The following is an 18,024-nucleotide window of genomic DNA, read 5'->3' on the forward strand; positions in this document are numbered from 1 at the left end:
TGTCCCTTACAGGAGCACAAGGAGGACGCTTCTGTGTGGTACTCCAGCCCCGTGCCGTGGGGGATTGTCCAGCCTCGCAGCTCCGTGGAGGTCCCGTTGACGCTGGAGGCCCTGGTGACGGGAGAGCAGGACACTGTTGCTCATGTTGCAGTGTTTGGGAGTGACAGATCCCCTCTGGTGAGTTCTGGGGGACGTGGGCCTTGGTGCGACTCCTCTTGGTGGGGTGTGAAGCCTCAGGCAGGGTTGCTAACTCCGGGGATCCTTCCCGGGAAAACAAGAACTTGTAATATATGCCGGTGTGGACAAGGAAAGAAGGGGTTTGTGGCACACGCAACAGCTAATGTCTGTGAAACAAAGAGCTTCACAGTCAGAATTATGACGGTTCAGCAGGGATTCTTTATTCACAGCGCTGGGCAGCGCTGGGGATCGCTCCACCACAAGTGCCGCAGCTACTAGCAAAGCTCTCTGACTAATATACAGAATTCATTTACGTAGTAAATGAGCGTGCATTGTAAAAATAGACTGAGGGTCTTCTCCCCCCTGGTGGTCCACATCGTCTTCCTCACACTGCCCGCTGGCTGAACTTGAGGTTTCCCGTGTCCATGCATGGTCATGGAGTGACCTCACCATCCTTCAGCTCCTGTTTGTTCCGAGGGGGTTGGTGTAAACCCGCTCCCAGTCGCTTTTCGTGACACTGGCGTCTTCTCAGGCGATTGTCTTGCGTTCTTAGGTCCCTGTTATCAGGGAGGTACTCAGGGAGTTTACCAGGCTGTCTAAGGCCTGTTTTGTCTCCACTAGGCAAGGGTTTACAGGTTTCAAGATGTTTTACAAGTGGGTGAGATGTCAGAGGGTAGTTAGGAAAAGAGTATAAATGAAATAGTATACATTGCAGTACAATACAGGAAAAATAAAAGCTAGTGAAACACAAGTGATGGTTAACGTTAAAACTAAGCATCCTACTTTACTGGTTCCTATCCATTAACAAGGTCAGGAGGTCTTGTAATCTCAAGTAGACTTGCAGCCACTCCCCTTCACCTAGAGAAGAGGAAGGATGGTATCATCCCAGGTGGTAATCTAAGTGTCTGACACAGCATTTAATTACAGCTAGGTCAGACAGGATAAGAAGGCCAGTCTGAAGCCCAGAACAACCCCTCATCTGCTGTGTGGTTAGATGAAGAGCTCTGGTGCTTCGTTAGGCCTTTTGTTCAGGAGCACACAGGGACATCCCTGAATCCTGCTAACGCAAGCGCTGTGTAAGAGGCCGTGCTGAAAGTCAGGCCCATCGCGTCTGAGAAACACCCATCATAGCTCTTTGCCGAGAGCCCCAGCCAAAGACTCATGAGTCTCCAGGCCGCTTGCACCTGGAGCACAGAGACACTTTTTTTTCTGCCAAGCTTGGAAATGGATGAGGCAAAGCATTCCTGGACTAAAGCTTCCTGAAGGCTGATGTTCACAGTCAGGCATACACAACAGCAGCAATGACCACAAAATGTAGGCAAGAGAATGTTGTCTGTAGTGTCCTGGCTTCATTTAGCTGAAATCAAGATCAAATACAGTTAATTAAGCTTTAATTTAAAAGGATATCAACTTTTGAAGCAGCTGTTTTAAAATGTCTTCTCATCTCTGAGCATGAAAGAGGATGTCAGAGGGCTCCTGTGAGCCTTAAGCTTTCTGTAACAGAAAGAAAGGCTGACATTTTGGAAGTAGTTACAGGGATTTAAACTTTTAATGAAACAAGTGGAAATGATGCTGCTAAATCTCCTGAATGCCTCCTGAATGTTTTTACTGATGTGAGGAGGTGGTTTAGCAAAGGGATCCACATTCCTTCCCCAGTAGTCTGTGACGGTTCTTCAAGAACAGAACTTTTGGGTCTCAGACTGTCAAAAGGAAAAAATACTGCTTGAATGATGTAATTAATAATTAATGCCCATTATCCGTATAATACCAGGAATAGACGTAAGTGCAGATCAGAGCAACTAACTTGTGTGATCTCTACTCTGAAGGGCCTGCTTTGCCTCTGGCTGGTGCTGGCTTTCACAGGCGTAGCTTTGGGACTAAAGCCACTGTCCCAGTGTGCTGTGCAGCAGCAGGAGTCAGGGAGGGTGCTCTGGGGCAAGACTGAGCAGTAGAAGGAGTGGGAGCAGGCACAAGGTAGAGGAAGGAGAGTTACCAGTGCGGAGGAGGTGTGAAAAAGCAAGCATGGGAAACAGGGTTTCTTTATCCTCTGATAACGGGAGCTTGTGCCTTTCAGATGGGATCAGTCCAGGTCCCACACTGGCTCCAGGCCTTTGGTTTCAGTTTTACAACACTGAAAACTTCAAACAGCCGTAATTATCCCCCAGTCTAGGAGTACCCTTAGAGCCGTTTAATCATTTTAAACTTTCTCTCTTCTTTTTTTTGATCTTTCCTACCTGCTTTCTGGAGCAGAAAATCCATCTAGTGAGCACTGGAGAAGGACCAGTTGTCTACGTGCATCCAAGCAAAATAAATTTTGGCAGTATCCAAGTTCTGCAAGATGCCTCCCGAACTCTCCACCTCTCCAATCAGAGTGTCATCCCTGCATCCTTCAGGGCAACGATGGTAAGTGTCTGTGGAGCTATTTTCCAACAAAAATGACTGACGAGCAACCTGTGACTTAATTATTGTATGCAACATTTGCATATCACTAGATGACTGAGAGAGCAATGTATTCCATCACAATGCAGCAAGAGGAGCCTGGTCTGGGGGCAGTTTTAGCTGGGGGACCCCTGAGTAAAACAGAAAATTTGCGTAGATGCTTGAGCAGAAATGAGTCTGGATCAGTGTTGCAAGTTCTCCCTTTATTTTGTGGAAGGTATTTAGCTCTAAGACTCATGTGTTTGGAGCTCTGAGACCAAGAGAACGCCGTGGCCCTTTGCTCCTGAAAGGGCATGGGTTTCCACACGGTTTCCCTGTTAGATCTGCATTTGCTTTGTGCCGAACTGCTGGTAATGACAGAGACTAGGGTGTGAGGTCTGGCCTCAAACTGCTCGCAGTGAGGTGAGTTTCACACCTGCTGGGTGTCAAACCAGCTGGGTTGTTGCACAAGAACGTACGTGTAATGGTGGTGTACCCACGGTGGAGTCCGTCGCGTTGCAGAGCACCTCTGGAGACTGGCTGCAGAGAAAGGCTCTTTAATCCTGGAGGCTGCGTAGGGTGAGAAGCTGCACGGCCCAGGGAGGGTGGGTTGCTCCTGGCAGGGGGAGCAGGGCTGATGCAGCCAGCACGGGCTCGTGCGCTGAGGCCGGGTGGGGTGTGCTCCCCACTGGAGGGGAGATCTGTGAGGGGCTTGAAAGCAGGGTTCGGAGGGGGTTTGTTCTTCTCCGTGCCAGGTGGGTCAGGCTCCTGGGGCTGGTTAGCCCAGGCCTGGCAGTGTGGACTGGGTGTTGTGGATGGAGCATCAGGCAGTGTGTGAGAGTACAGGCTCAGCCTCCTGGGCCAAGGACGGGGCTGAATTTCCCTCACGCGGCTTTTCCAGCTGTTTGGGGGATAAACGTAACCTCAAAGTGGGGGATTCCCAGGGCAGCTTGCTTTGATTCCACAATGAAAACCTGCTTTCCATCTCTGCAGAGAGCAAGCCACCTGGGGTGGGTGGTGCTGGTGTGTGAAGGACGGGGTTTGCGTGCTCATAGCAGGCCCTGACCCGCAGAGCTGCTCCGGCACTGCTGTCCGGCCTCACGCCTGCCCTCCCTCCCCGGGCAGCCTGTGTGTCCCGGGGGGCTCGCAGGGTGTCTCTGCCTCTGCATTGCCTCAGGGCCCTAAGGCGTGGGGCTGGGCAATGAGTCCTATCCTGCTTCACTGCCATCTCTGCAAATATTGTGGCTAATCAATAAATAGAACAATAATAGCAGGGGGGTCAGGGATGGTTTCTTGCCCTGCAGTAAGGGTGGGCTCTGCTGCTCCGTAGTCCCCCCTGCTGACCCCACAGGCTTGACTTACCCCACGGTGAGCATCTCGGCTTCTCAGGACAGCTGCTGCTATCACGGAGGTGTTCAAGGGAGCAGGTCCTGAGAACCTGCTCGATCAGTCGTTTCAGCAAGGGCTCTTCAGACTCTTCATCCCCCCGATGCTGAGCTCCAGGGGAGCAGCACTGCGGCAGGCGAGGTGTGCTCCAGCTGCTCCCTGCCCCCAGCAGCTGCCTCCTTTGGTGCTGCTTTGCTGCCTCAGTTGAAGTTTTGCCCTTTGCTGCTGCCTTAGGCTGCCTGGCCGTTTATTGAGGGGAAGAAGAGAGGACTGAATAATTTTGGAGATAAGATCTGAGATGCAGTCAGGTGCCAGGGTGAACTGCACACGTACCTCTGAGAGCAGAGGCAGTCCCTTAGCCTTGCTGGTGGGTGACTTGGGCATCCTGCATCCAGTTGTGCCCCTGAGCCCAAGTCTTGTGTTCTCTAAGACAGAAAAGCTGCTGCTTTGATTTCCTGCCTGGAGATTGCTGCAGGACGGTGAGCTGTGATTTCCCTGTCTCCTGTTTGATGGCTGATCTCGAAACCGTGGCTGTTTGCAGTTAGGCTTAGAGATCACGGTCCCTGCTCAAAGGAAGGAGCTATGATTGAAATTTTCACAGCAGCATTGCATCAGCAATGTTACAGCACGCTGACTGGCAGCTCAACAAACCGAACAAGATTAATAAAGGGACAGCAACAGGGCAAGTATAAGTTTAGTATCTTGTTCGAAACAGGAAAGGAAAATGCTGTAATGCAGATGGCCATGGTGCCACCTTGGTGGTGGTATTAACCATCACCTGCAAATTGCTGTTCCTGTCAAGTCAAGATTTCTTCTTGCTCTATGGGAGAAAAGAGCATTATCTGAGCAAGGCAAGATGCTTTTTTTGTGGGTAACAGTGCTGTGCCCTTCAAATGATATCTGTAATGCTATTTAGAAATGAGTGTTGAATTAACTTTCCAGGATATGGGCAACACTGGCCCTGAATATGGGGTCTCTTCCAAGGTGAGCAGAACTTTTGAAGATAAGATGCTGTCCTGGTTCAGCTAGGATAGGGTTAAGTTTTCCCCAGCAGAGAGGGGGAAGGAATCTCCAGCCAGGTTATTCATACCATGCTGACCTCAGGTCCAGGCGCGGGAGCGTGGGAATTCTTTTTCCTTTGTGGCTTTGGTGGCGGGGAGCACGGGGCTGTCTGTAACCATTGCGGTATTTCTCTGTATATCTTTTGTCTTGTTTACTGTTATTACTGTTTGTTGTTGTTATTATTGCTACTGTTGTTGTTCAGATTGTTTATTACACTGCTGTATTAAATTTCTTCTTATCTCAACCCGGGGTTTGTGCCCTACTTGTATCCGAGGGTGGGGGAGTGACAACAGCAACGTGGTCTCCGGTCCCGGCAGGGCCTAAACCATCACAGCCTTTTTGGCGCACCAACGTGGGGCACAAGAGGGTTGAAATAAGAATCAAAAAGGGACAGACCCTGACCAGAGTGTGCTAGAGCAATCTGTTGGGTGCAATTTTTCTGTTTGTATTTGTACGGTTTGATAAGACAATGTTTTCAATGCTGGCCCACTTGCTTGCGTGGTGGAGCTGGATTATTCCTTATATCCACTGTGTGTTCCCAGTGCTGGTGTTTGTTATCAGTGGAAAATGTGTAAAGGGTCTTATTTTGCTGTACTGGCTCCTGACTGCTTATAATGTGTTTGTATCGCTGGGGGGGGGCGGGCCGGTACCTGTTTGCCGTTTGGGCTTTTGTTAGGGGTCTCACCCCCTCTGTGGGTGAGCCAGGGGAAGAGATCCTCTCGGTTTTTGAGAGTTTCAGTTATCCTTGGAGCCTGCAGGGCAGTGTGATTGCAGCACAATGCTTTCTGAATGCCTGCCAGATCTTGTTTTGGCCATGCGGCGCTTCTCTAACAATAGCAGTGCCTGGAAACCTGCTCTGTGGTCAGATGATAGTGAGTGGCAAGGGGTGTGGGAAAAGATGGGCGAAGGCCTGAGTCGGTGGGCACCCCCAATGCTTCGGAACTTCACTCCTGAGCAAATGCAGAGCCCTGAGAAGCTGATGGAGTGCTTAGAAAGGGTGTGTTACCAAACTGGCAAAACCCAGGAGACACAAATCGCTGCAATGTGTTGGGGACTTGCCCATGCCTACCGTGTCCTCTTTAATACCACCCACTGCCCTCAGGGGGGAGAAAAGGCTACAGAACCTGAGAGTGAAGTTACTGGTACAGTATCCGGGCCGGGGGAACAGGCAGAACCAGTATCAGTCGCCTCCACCAGCACAGCGACTGGGCCAGAGAGCCAGGCAGTGCCAGTGTCAGTCGCCCCGATACAGAAAACAAAATATACCAGAATGTCAGCTGGCAAAGTGGGGGATGGGGATGAGCCAGGCCCAGCACGGGAACAGATGCACAGGCTTAACTCTTTCCAGAGCTGTCTCACCAGAGCCTCATGGTGCTCCAAAAGCTCACCTTTTAGTTTAGGTTTTAAAGGCCATGTTTTGCTAATACAGCAGTACCAATTTGCTGATTTCCAGCCAGTTTGGTCTTGCCAGAGCTGGAGGGAACCATTCATTGTAGCCACCTGTGCCTGGAAACACACGGCATCAGTCATGAGCAGGGGTCACGGCCAGGAGCGTCAGTCTTGCCCTGGTGACAGGTTGTACCAAAACCTGAGGAAGGTGGAAGGCTGCGTCCCTCCCAGTGTCGCACACAGGCTTAGGTCCAGCAGGCTTAAGTCCAGAGCATGTGGCTCTTAGAAAGGGGAGCAGAGGTGTGGAGGAGAGCTTGGAAAAGGTGCCTGAAACCTGGCGACAGGGGGGAGTTTGGTTTTTATCACGTAAGGTATCTTCTATGAGTTCATGCCCTTTCAGAATTGCTGTTTTTAGTAATGGAAGAAATTATTATCCTGCTTGTCTAGGGAAATTAAACTTGTCGTATCATGCTGTACCTGTTGGCTAAATGAATTAAAGAAGGGTAGAATCTTCAAGGCAGTTATGCTCCGAGAAGCAAGAGTGACTCAGGAGGGTGCTTTTCCCAAAGGAAAAGCAGGAGGAGTTTGGTTATCAAACCAGGTGGCCCTGATCTCCCCAGCCCAGCGAGGAAGCGCAGATGGGATCTGGAGGGGTGAGCTCTGGACCAGGGACACAAATGGAGACAAGTTTAGTTAGCTCGCTCAGCAGTCTGCTATTGGCTGAACCAAGCTTGACAAGTTAGGCTCTGTTGTCAGTGGCAGTGAGTGCCACACTACTTTTTTTTTTTTTTTTAGAGGCTCTGCCTTTTGATTTCATAAAACATCCCGTTGATGGTGCTCTGGGGCAGAGGCTAAACCAAAGTGGTCCCCATCCGTGCTTTCGCCGAGGAGATGCTGGTGCTGAGGTGCCAGGAGGCGGCTGGTGGTTGGTGGGAGCATCCAGCCAGCCTCGTGCCCTGACCTCCACCTCCTACTGGGGCTCGGGGCCGTCTGGGGCTCTCTTCTGCCACTGGCAGTTTGTGCGGATAAAGAGTAGCTTTGAAATGAAGAACGCAGGGTCCCCCACCTCAGGACTGCTGAAACACCCGGGAGGAGGCTCTGTGCACAACTGATGTGGGACGGGGTTTTATTTCCCCTTCATGTGCAGCCTCTGTGAGGAGCGATGGGTCAGCTGACAAAGGTGTGAATGCTCCCTTGCTAGGGCTGTGGCTTGGTAAAGTACAGCTGCATTTTAATACTGAGTTCTGCTTCCTCTTTCACTTGTGCAAGGCCAGAATGACCAGATCACTTAATTAACTAGCTTTATGCAGCTTCAAGAGAACTGAGTGTGGTGGCTCCTCAGTCATCCCTTAGGGCATCCATCCCATCCCAGCCATCAATGCCATTCCATCCATCCATCCATCCATCCATCTCTTAGATGCACAGTGGTGTCTTATATCCAAATTCTGGCAGCTCTTATTCGCAGTGGAAATGTGTCCTGGGAGAAGCTAGTGATCTCAGCATTGAGCTTCTTGAGTAAGTGATTGATCCCCACCCTTGCCCAGCACTCAGGGACTCTGTGCAAGCTCCTGCAGGGACAGAAATAGCCACTGTTTTTGTCTATCCAGTGCACAGGGCTGCTGGGTTGTGTTCTGGAGCATTCAAGGATAAGCGAGTAGCAGGGACGTTATAAGAATTTAGATCGTGGTCTTCAAAGTGGGGGGAATTTTTAGCGTGGCTCCAAGAGATTCCTTGTCTCTGGGACGCAGCCTGGATCCACGCAGGCAGAAGCTGACCTGGAAGCCTGAGTGAGTCTGGCCCGGCAGAGCCTTTTGGTCCCGGCAGGTCTCCTGTTCAGTGGTGCACTGTGCTGCCCCGTGCTGCCCCTTGGACCCACACCAAATGCTAATGGAAAGAATGAGGACCCGATGCCATTCCTGCTCCTCTGGAGTGGGCTGTTGGCCCTGGCTCACCCTGGGAAATTCAAAGTCTGGCTCCATCGAGACAGCCTGTCATTATTCCTCAGTCATAGTTTCTTGGGTACAATTTACTGCCTGGCTTGTTGCCAAGCTTTGATAAATGAGCTTTGCCAGATAGCAGACATGCAGGTTCACCTCTGGGGTGGAGCTATCAGGTCTCCTTTTCCAGTGAGCTACCATGAATCAGAGGGCAAAGAAAAGCTAACAGCCACCGGCTTGGTGTGAACGCCTTGGCTGGGTAGCCCTCGGCTGGTGGCAGCGCAGGGGATCCTCTGAGGCTAGTGATGGGCTGCGCACGGGATGCAGGGGCAGCAGAGGAGGGGTGGTGGGATCCTGTGTGAGGCCCCAGAGTTTACCCTGTGCCAACAACCTTCCTTCATCCCATTCTCATCTTGCTTTTTTAAAGACTTTCTTTTGCAGCTCTAGAGGACAAATTAAATGGAGCAGAGTTGATTGATTTTGCCAGCACTTGGAATAATGTTGATGCCTTTGGCATGCTCCACCTGGGACGCAGGCGTGCAGACCCGACCTGCTCTCCATGCAGGGCACAGCCAGCCTAAGGAGCTATCCGAGCTGGGGCATCCTACACACGCTGCTGGGACGCTGCCTGTCAGCAAGTTTTTGCTTCCCTGGCCGCAGAAAGTCTTACCCTTGCTAGCAGAGGTCGCTTTGGGGGGTTATTTAAAATGCTTCCCAAGACTTCAAAGTGCTGCTTGGTTTTCTGACGCTCTTCTCCCTTGGGCTGGCTGGTGTCCTGTTAGAGCTGAGTGCTGCCAGCCTGATGGATGGGAACTCGAGCTAACCTCATCTGGATCGAGCATTTGCTTGGATCGTGTCAGGCCTCCAAGCACACTGTTGCTTTCCATTAAAAAATAAAAAAGGCGGGGGGAAACCTCTTCTCTTACAATACTGCAGGGTTTTGGATGAGTAGTGCCTGTCACCCCAAACACGGCACTGAAGTGTGGGGTGCAGGCACCACCACCACCGTGATGGACACTTGGAAGCTGTACATCTGCCTCCCTGTGCATTTCCCGCTGGCCAGGGAGCACGGTGTGTGTTTCCTCTCTGCAGGCTTGCTCCCTGGGAACGTGGTTTTAGAGGGGCTGGGGTCCAGCACCTTCACTGCCGCAGCTGTGGAGGGAGGTCCATGAGAAACCAGAGGGAAGAGAGTGCTTGGAAGCCCGGGCCATGCCTACAGGGCACGTGCCTTCCAGTTTGCTTTCTGCTTATTGCTTTACTGCCCTGCTATGAACATTTATAGCTGAATTTTCCAAAGCAGAAGGCACTGGGGCACCTCACTGCAGCTGGTGATCAGTGGGAACCGAGTGCTTCAGTTCTTCGGGGGCTGTTGAGAAGCACTGAGTAACTCTTGGGAAAGAAGACGTTGGTGTCAGGGGTTTGATCAGCCGGTTTTGCAGAGTTACTCTTCAGGCTCTCAGCAGTATCCCCCAGCCGTGTGGCTGCTGCGGTGGGATTTGAGCAGTCCTGGCTTCCTCTGGCCTTGAGCCTTTATGCCAGCCCAGCGCCCATTGTCAGGAAGCCAGGAGAGGTGAAGTAGCTTCCCTTGGCGTGCGCTCCGAAAGAGAGACTGGAGGAGGAATAACCTCCTCCTGAGGATGAGCATCCCTTGGGTTGGGCAACACTGGGTTAATGAAGTGAGTCTGTTAAAGGAAGGTAAAATACAGGTTGTAGAAGCTCCTGCATAGTTGTTGTTTCCAGCTTGGATTTAGGGAAATGGAGCCTCTCTGGTTTTTATCCTCATATCTTCAGTCCTTCCTTTTCCTGCACCCCACAAGAGCCCAGGGTCCGTGGTTTCCATGCTAAGTTAGTGTTCGGCTTGTCTTACAGGCTCGTGAATGCTCGTGCTGGAGGATTGAACCCAGTGAAGGAGTGATTCCTCCTGAGACAGAGGTGTCAGTAGCTGTCGTAGCAAGCTTGGATGACACGGAGAAATTCAAGGACGAGGTGAACCTGTTCATCGAGAACAGCCACACCTACGTGATCCCCGTCCGGGCTGTTGGCACTGGCACCACGATTGTCACTGACAAACTCTTTGCGCCGGAGCTCAACTTGGGACCCCACTTCAGGTAGGGTATCTCTCAGCTTCTGCCGTGGGCTCAGCAAGGGGCAGTTTTGCTGTAGTCCTTCAGGCTGGTTGTTCTTCAGCGCTCAAGGTCCTGGCTCTGTTTTCCTGAAGCCCCAGGGCTTCCTTTAGAAACCTTCTGTGGCCATTTGAAAGTTGTTAGATACCCTCAAAAGCCACCAAAATGGAAACCAGTTGTTAAATTGTCACTGACTTGTCTTTAGTTATAATACATCTATTTCCTCACTTGAACAAAAAGAGATTTGGAGGAAAACAGCAGGTCCTGGAAGCCTCTGGGTGGAAGATGCTACATTACAAGTATAAACACATTTCCCTTTGCAATCATGTTGATTGTTTTTCCCTTCCCTGTGGAGTATCATCTCGCAACAGCGGAACACCTTTGTGGTAGCTTGTTAGCAGGTCCCTGACTAAATGAATGGTGCTGTTTTGTTTGCCCTCTGCCCAGCGGTCCTGAGGAGCAGCAGAATTTCTTTGCCCCGTGTCATCCCTCATTAGCTCGCCTTCCCCGTCTCCCCTGCCGGGCTGCTCTTCATCAGACGTAGTCGCTCTTCCCTCGTCTCTCCCACCGGCTTTCCTCGGCGTCACCGCCGCAGCGGAGCCTGAGGTGCGGGCAGGCGAGGGTGGCACTGGACCAGCTCTGGAAGGGAGAGGAGGAGAAGTCCACTGAGTTTGGGCAGGATAAATGGAAGGTGTTAATTAAAGAGCTTGGCTCAAAGGAGGGGGTTCACTGGTCCTAACGCGTCTATCTGACCAGGCCTGTTCCTGTAAATGGGAGAAAAATAAGCCTTTTCAAAGTGCTGCCTGCTTTGTGTTGGACACCTCTTAGGATGAGAAGAATAGTCTTTTTGAGGTGCCTGTTCCTTTCCCTGGCTGCAGAGTGTCCACAGCGGTCCAATCCCTAAATTTGGGGGTAGAAAAAGCAGGTTGATCCTACTCTGTAGGATAGATTTTGGGGGGTTAAATATGCATGCACAAGCCACCCACATACGCAGGGACATTGCAGGGGGTTGGTGCTTGTCCAGCGTGTCCTGTGCTCTGTGCAGCCACAGACTGGCTACCCAACGGAGTGGGCGATGTCAGTGTGATTTGTGTCATGGTCCTCTGCCCCCCTTCACGTCTTGCTCTGCAGACTCTGGAGTTGTTGCCTTTGCTGTCGGCTGCAGAGCTGCCCCAGGTGAGCTGAGACGGGACCCAGGTAACATCTCAGATGAGTTGGGCTTTCCCAGAGCCACAAATTCTGCATCCACCCAGAGCTTCTCCAAGCTTTCGTCTGTGCTGTCCACCACAGAAACCATTTCACACTAAGCTTGTACGCATCATGTTTTAACAGTCTGTTTCAGCGGCTGGTTTGTTCTATTCTTGGCTCAGGTCTGTGCATTTAGCTGCCTGGGGCAGGCATGCATTTTGTAAGCCGTGTATTCTGTCCTTTTCAAAAAACCAGTAACTGTTCCAGGAACAATTCACGTCCTGGTCATGCTCAGATTTATAGAGGGTAAAATAATTACTCCAGATGAGCCTGCAGTTAGTGTTTCCTTACATGAAGAAATCAATTTCCCTTGAGTATTCATTTTGGTTTATATCTAGCTCTAGTTATTCATCTCTCATCGTTTCTTCATCCCCTCAGCAGCCAGACCTGGTCTTGCTGCCATGTTTGATCTGGGGAAACTTCTGTTGATCCTGTGTTCTCACAGTGCATTATCTTCCTAAACCACAACAGCAGCTGCACTGTTCAGGCAAAGGATGATGTGTTGGGGGTGATGAGGTTGGATGCTCCCTAAGGGGCTGGGGGTGCCAGGGCAGGGGCCCTTCCAGCGAGGCAGGGGGTGCCCAGGTCACCGGCGGGTCTCTAGGCTGGTGATGCTCTGTCTGCAGCAGCTGAGATGATGATCTTCATGCAGCTCTTCCTTGCTGTACGCAGAGCAGCTGCTGGATGCTGATAAACTTAGGGGCAACCAAGGTCTGGCTTTTGCTGAAGCTTTGAGCTAGGTCAGCCTTTTTGGAGGTGCTTTTATTGCTGAGTGTGCAGTCGGGTAACGCCATCAGGGTGCTGAAGCCGGGTGACCACTGGGAGATAGCAGCTCCCATGACTTTTTCCATCTCTTTTCCCTTCCAGCCTGGATCCCTGCTGTTACCGCTTCAAGGTAACAAACAAAGGACGGCGCACCCGTTGGCTCTACTGGTCAACAGCAGGTTCTGGCTCGTTTCGCCGGCGTCATCGTGTCCCTGCTGTCAGCACCACCGAGGGCCAAGGTTCCTCCCAGAGCCCCAGACCTGCCCGCCCTGGGTTTAAGGTTCAGCCACTGAGGGTGGAGCTGATGCCGGGCAAGACTACGGAGATGGTGCTGGAATGCTTCTCCAGCACTCCTCAGGTGAGGTCCCCCCCGAGGGCTGAGCCTTCCCCATCAGGAGCAAGTGCTTTCAAGAAACTGTTCTAACAGCACGAGCTACCATGGCAGCACCAGCTTTCCTTGCTGGCCACTGTCAGTTCCTAAGGCTTTTTCATGTTTCCATGGCTACTGTAAACCCAACCTGCTGATACCAAAACACGGACTGAAGGAGATATTGCTACTTCAGGGGCAAATGGCAGGTTACAAGGTGTCATGTGCTGAGGCAGAAAGGAAGGGCAGAGAAAATAAGTTACGCTTAGACTAGGAGCACAGGCAGAAAGTAAATAACAAAGTGCAAAGTAATGTATTTGGGGGAAGCAGTGAGTAAAACAAAACACCTGTGAAGGGAGGGAGTGTCTGGGAGTAGCATCATTTTTCCTCCGTAGACAAGCATGGGCAGAGGGCTCGTCTAGCACTGAGTCCTGGAGCAGAAAAATGAACACAGTGTGTCAGCTGTAGCGATCGGGTGATGTTCATCCACGTGGGAAACTGTTTGCAGGGATCGTTACAATTGACAGCTTGACTTTGTCAGTATTTCCATAACGGCTCACCTCAGTCTCTCAGCCAGTCCCAGGGTCCCAAGGGCAGCCAGGTCTCGCAGCACCCTTGGATGGCAGCTCAGGGGGAGATTTCAGCAGGGTCACGGGGTGTTCTCCTCCCTGGACTCTTTATTTCCAGGGGAAATCCTACTCTGCAGAGAAACTTCCAGCTAACCCTGGTGTGCATTCCCTCTCTCCAAGACTGCTGGGCACAGATGTTTAGGCAAATGTGGAATAAATCTGCATCAAGCTCTTGCTGATACTTGTGTTTTGAAAGGTGTTTTAAAGGGCTGCCTTGGTAGGTAGCTTGAGGAATACTTGATTACTCACCTAGTTGACTGCGATGGGACTGTCCCTGTGCAGTTCGGAGCCCAAAGGTTTTGTTGAAGCAGGGAAAAGAAAGGAAATAAAGTGATCAGGGTGCTGGAGAGGCTGTCCTGCCGCGAAAGCTGAAAGAGGATCTGTGAGCTGAGCTGTGGCTACCTGGCTCCTGCAGTCAAAGCCAAGACCCTGGGAGTGGGCTTTCCACCTTCCTCGGGTCTTGAGAACTTAATACTCTTGATGTCGGTCAGAAGCCCAACTCCCTGCATCGCACATGCAGCACAGATGGTTTTGAGTCTGTAGGCTCTGAGGAGGAGTTGTGGTGTTGTAGCAGAGGGAAGAGTGAGAAATGAAGGGAGGATTTTGGGGAACTGAAACCATGAGAAATCAGGAAAAAGTCTTAAGAGCATCCAGCTTAAGCAGAGGGTTTTCATGTAAACTGCAAGACCTCTCTTTCCTGGGGAGGTTTCTTTTAAAACCAGCTCTAGGAGGGCACAGTACCTGCTAGGAATGGGTGGCCCCCTCTTTACCTGAAGGCAGTCTGCCTGTTTGGGTTTTTCCCATGGATCCTGTCCTCTAAGCTTCCAAGGGAGGGTTTGCTAGCATTGGCCCTTCTGTCACCTGTTTCCCTTAATATAGTTGCATTTTAAAAATTTTTTTTTTAATAAGTTCCTACAGCTTTCTGTAAGTATTATGCCTGGCAGTGGGACAAATCAAAACAGTAATAATTTGGGGCAGGGACTATTACAATTGTAGGCAGCACATGACTCACAAGGGCTTTTTGTGGATAGTGGGGTGTGGCATTACGGACGTTTGAGAGCAGAATAAATGGGATGCAGCATAAAAAGAAAAGGGGGCTGTTGAGGAGCCCAGTGGCTGTAACTTGATGGCGGTAACAGGGTCTGTGGTTGGGTGGGCAGCAAATACAGTGCGTTTTGGGGACGCCCTGCTGGGCCCCGCTGGGTGACGGGTGACTCCTCCGTGCAGGTGGTGAAGGAGCGGCTGCTGTGCCACGCCGTCGTGGGGAGCAAGGCAGAGAAGGCTCCGATAATGGAAGTGGATGTCACCTGCGAGTTCATCGCTCCCGTCCTGAAAATGTCCTCCAGGGAAATCGCTTTCCGGGTGGAGAAGGTAAGTCTCTGGATTTCATCCTGGCACTGAAGAGCATGGCTGGTGACTGAAAGCCTGGTGGGGCGTGTGCTTGTGTTTGAAGGAGGAAGTTAAATGGCTTCTCCAAGTCTCTGGGGCTTTGACTATTGAGCTGAGCGGGACCAAGATTTTGCCATTAACACTGAGATCAATATTTCGCCCCTCTGGGATCGGGAGCAGTCCCACCAGCTGTATTCTGCCTTTTTGATGTGGAGACAGAGTTGAGCTGCTGAGCCAAGGGCACAGGGCGAGATGTGTGGGACCCACGAGAACAGCGTGGGCTTTGCACAGCCACCTCGTGTGCTGGGGCTGAGGTGGGCGAGCAGAGTGCTGCAGCTGAGCGATGCTAAACCCCCTCCTCACCCTTCCTGAGGGGCTTCGTAAAGTAAGCGAGGGTGTTTTCAGAGATGGGACTGGTTTTTAACTTCACCCAAGTAAAACAGAGAGAACAGCTGCTCTGCCGAGGGGGATCATGGCTACTTCTAGAGAGACACCAGTTCCTGTACTCGGGGTGAAGGGAGGCTTCTGGGGATCCTCCAAGGCACGGTGATGTCTGAACACCGATCCCGTAGGGAAGCTGAGAAGAACTGAGATTCCTGTCAGCTCTTCAGGCTGATGAGAAAAACCTGTCATTTTGTCTGTTTGCCTTCTCTGCTCTTGGCATGGATGGTAGCCCTTTGCAATTCCCCAAGCTTCACCTTCTTCAAAGGACCCGCAGACATCCTTCACCTGCAGTGATGATAACGCCAGCGCAAAGCAGGTGCCCCTTAGCCTCTGGATCCTGACTCCTGCATCACCTTCCCTCTCCCTTGAGGTGTCTGAAAAAGAGAAGCTACTTCATTATTTAGTTTCTGTGTTTTCAGGCCTCTCCTCTGGTTCCCAGGCTTCCAGAGAAGCACAAAATCCTGTGAGCAGGCAGTTCAGGTTTAATTAGAAGCTTTTCAGCTATCCCTGATGTCTGCCTGTGGTCTGCTTGATGCCATGTGCTCGGATTTATTGAGTGTTATGACACTGCAGCTGTTTGATATCAATACATCCAGAACAAGTTGCCCAAACACTGTCTAGTTTATATAAACCATGCAGGAAGCCCAGAGCAATGCATAAACAGGAAGAAATAGCTTAGGCAGAGCCGAGCTTTGAGGCTACAGACAGCTTGTCACTGGAGCAGGGGCAGCAGGACACCCGTTGCAGCCCGACTGTTGAGGTTTCTCCTGGCTGTATGTGCCTGTAGATGCTCAAAGCCAACCTTAGGCTGCTGCAGGCTCTCTGCTATGGGCCAAATCCTGCTCGCTTTTCTCCTCTGACCAGCATCACTGCTCTTATGAGGCTACTAGAGCTGACAAGGTTGTAAGAAATGACTATGTGAGTGAAAATCATCTTGTGCCGTTCTTCTCGAGAGGATAGAAAATGGAGACAAGTGCTCTGGGTTCACTTTCTGCTATTGGTCTTGTTCATGCAGCTGCCTCCTCTCAGGGTCCTATTCCCTCCTCTGTGTGCCAGAGTGTTTCCCTGTCCCCGGGGGATGCTGTGGTTTCTAAACATGGAAGGATCTGATATACTTAGAGAAAAAACACCTAGAAGGATAGAAACTAACAAAAATAGTAAATAGAGGTGTATGCACTTCTGGGGTTGGAAAACTTGAAATGCATCAGAAAGGGAAGGACTTCCGTGGCTACTTCACGTTGTTTTTTCCCCTTGTGTCCTGTTTCTGTAGCAACCTGGTGATGTCCTAACTCTGCAGCACCAGCCTCTTTCTTTAAGAAACGCCTCGGCCCTGCCACTCAGCGTCGTCCTGGCCTTAGAGCAGCCCTTCTTAATCTGTGACGCGGAGCGGCAGCCCCTCTCTGCAGACGCTCAGGTGAGCAGCCGTGGGCCCTCCCGCTGTGGGGTTTGAAGAGGGGGGGTGTGGTGGTACGTTTCTGTTGGGAGGTCCTCTAGCAGAGGAGTTTATTCTTTAGACTCAGCAGTAGACTGGCCTGAACTAAGTCAGATTTGAAGCAAGCTGCTGAAGGAAACGAAATATCATCTGAACTGGGGAAATACATCCTGGCTCTAAGACGTGAGGAGAGGGGAGCAGGCAGCTAGGCCTGGGCAAGCCGTGTATAACGGTGTCTCTTGGAAGTCACTGAGCTCTCCAGCAGCCATTCTCAGATACCCTCCAGAGCAGCTGGCTTTCCTCAGGGGCAGCCCTGCCTCCAGGAAGGCTGAGGAGGCTCCTCCAGCCGCTGCCTGGCCTCTGCCCTGTTGTTGGAGGAAGGGGTTGGACATGGGCTCTGCTAAACGTTGTAGGCACGGCCACCGCTTCTGTGCTGTGCCAGTGACTAGCCCCTGCAAGGGCGAGGCTGCAGTGCCATGCTGCTTGTGCTGGGAGAGCAAAGCAGTTCCTCTAGAGCTGGGGCAAAAGGCCCTGGTGTGCCAAATGCTGATTTAGTTGTGTATTTAGCACATCGCTCCTGGGGGTCCCAAATTCAGCAGTAGAATATTTATTTTCCTCGTGTATTGATGCAGAGCACAGTGAGATGAGCCTGAGATAGTCTCAGACAGAGCGTGGTGGGGCTTGCAGTCAGGCACACACTGTGAAGAAAACACAGGATGAACTGAGAAGCCTATGCTGGGGTCAGACGTTGAACATTTCCACGTTTCGTGCTGCCAGACCTTGGGACTTCATCACACTGGTGATTAATACTCTTCATTTCCTTGCAGCCCATGAAGCTGGAGATAGGGGAGGAACTTCTTCTCTCCATCAGATTTAACCCTGCTTATAAAGAGGATTTGTGTAGCCGGGTAGTGGAGAAGGTTCTGAAGATACAGTTTCTGGAGCATCCTCATGAGGAGCAGGTCACCATTCGGGGAGAAGTCTGCTTCCCAAATCTCCGTATCCAGCCCACGGCCCTGGACTTCGGCTGCATCTTGAACGACACCAGAGATGTGCGTTACATCGAGCTGACCAACTGCAGCCCGCTTCTTGTCCAGTACCACTGGTCCTTCCTGATGGACAGCCGCGTGAGCCAGATGAGGTATGTGCCCCTTTGCTCTCTCCTTGAAGCTCTTCTCCTTCCTCGTGTCCTGTTTGTGCTTTGCAAAGACCAAGGCTGTTTGCCTGTGATCTGACAAATTGCTTTCAACTTTCCCTG

General features: G+C 51.3%; 1 protein-coding gene across 1 annotated transcript in view; it reads left to right on the plus strand.

Moving 5' to 3' along the window:
• Nucleotides 1-18,024, plus strand: part of LOC141961798 (hydrocephalus-inducing protein homolog) — a 120,274-nt gene that overhangs the window by 55,446 nt on the left and 46,804 nt on the right. The window contains 7 exon segments of the mRNA XM_074909134.1: nt 13-177; nt 2,428-2,580; nt 10,239-10,477; nt 12,608-12,863; nt 14,729-14,872; nt 16,605-16,748; nt 17,594-17,907. Coding sequence (XP_074765235.1) covers nt 13-177; nt 2,428-2,580; nt 10,239-10,477; nt 12,608-12,863; nt 14,729-14,872; nt 16,605-16,748; nt 17,594-17,907 — 1,415 coding nt within the window.

The sequence above is a fragment of the Athene noctua genome, chromosome 6 (assembly GCF_965140245.1).
Source record: "Athene noctua chromosome 6, bAthNoc1.hap1.1, whole genome shotgun sequence".
Taxonomy (NCBI): domain Eukaryota; kingdom Metazoa; phylum Chordata; class Aves; order Strigiformes; family Strigidae; genus Athene; species Athene noctua.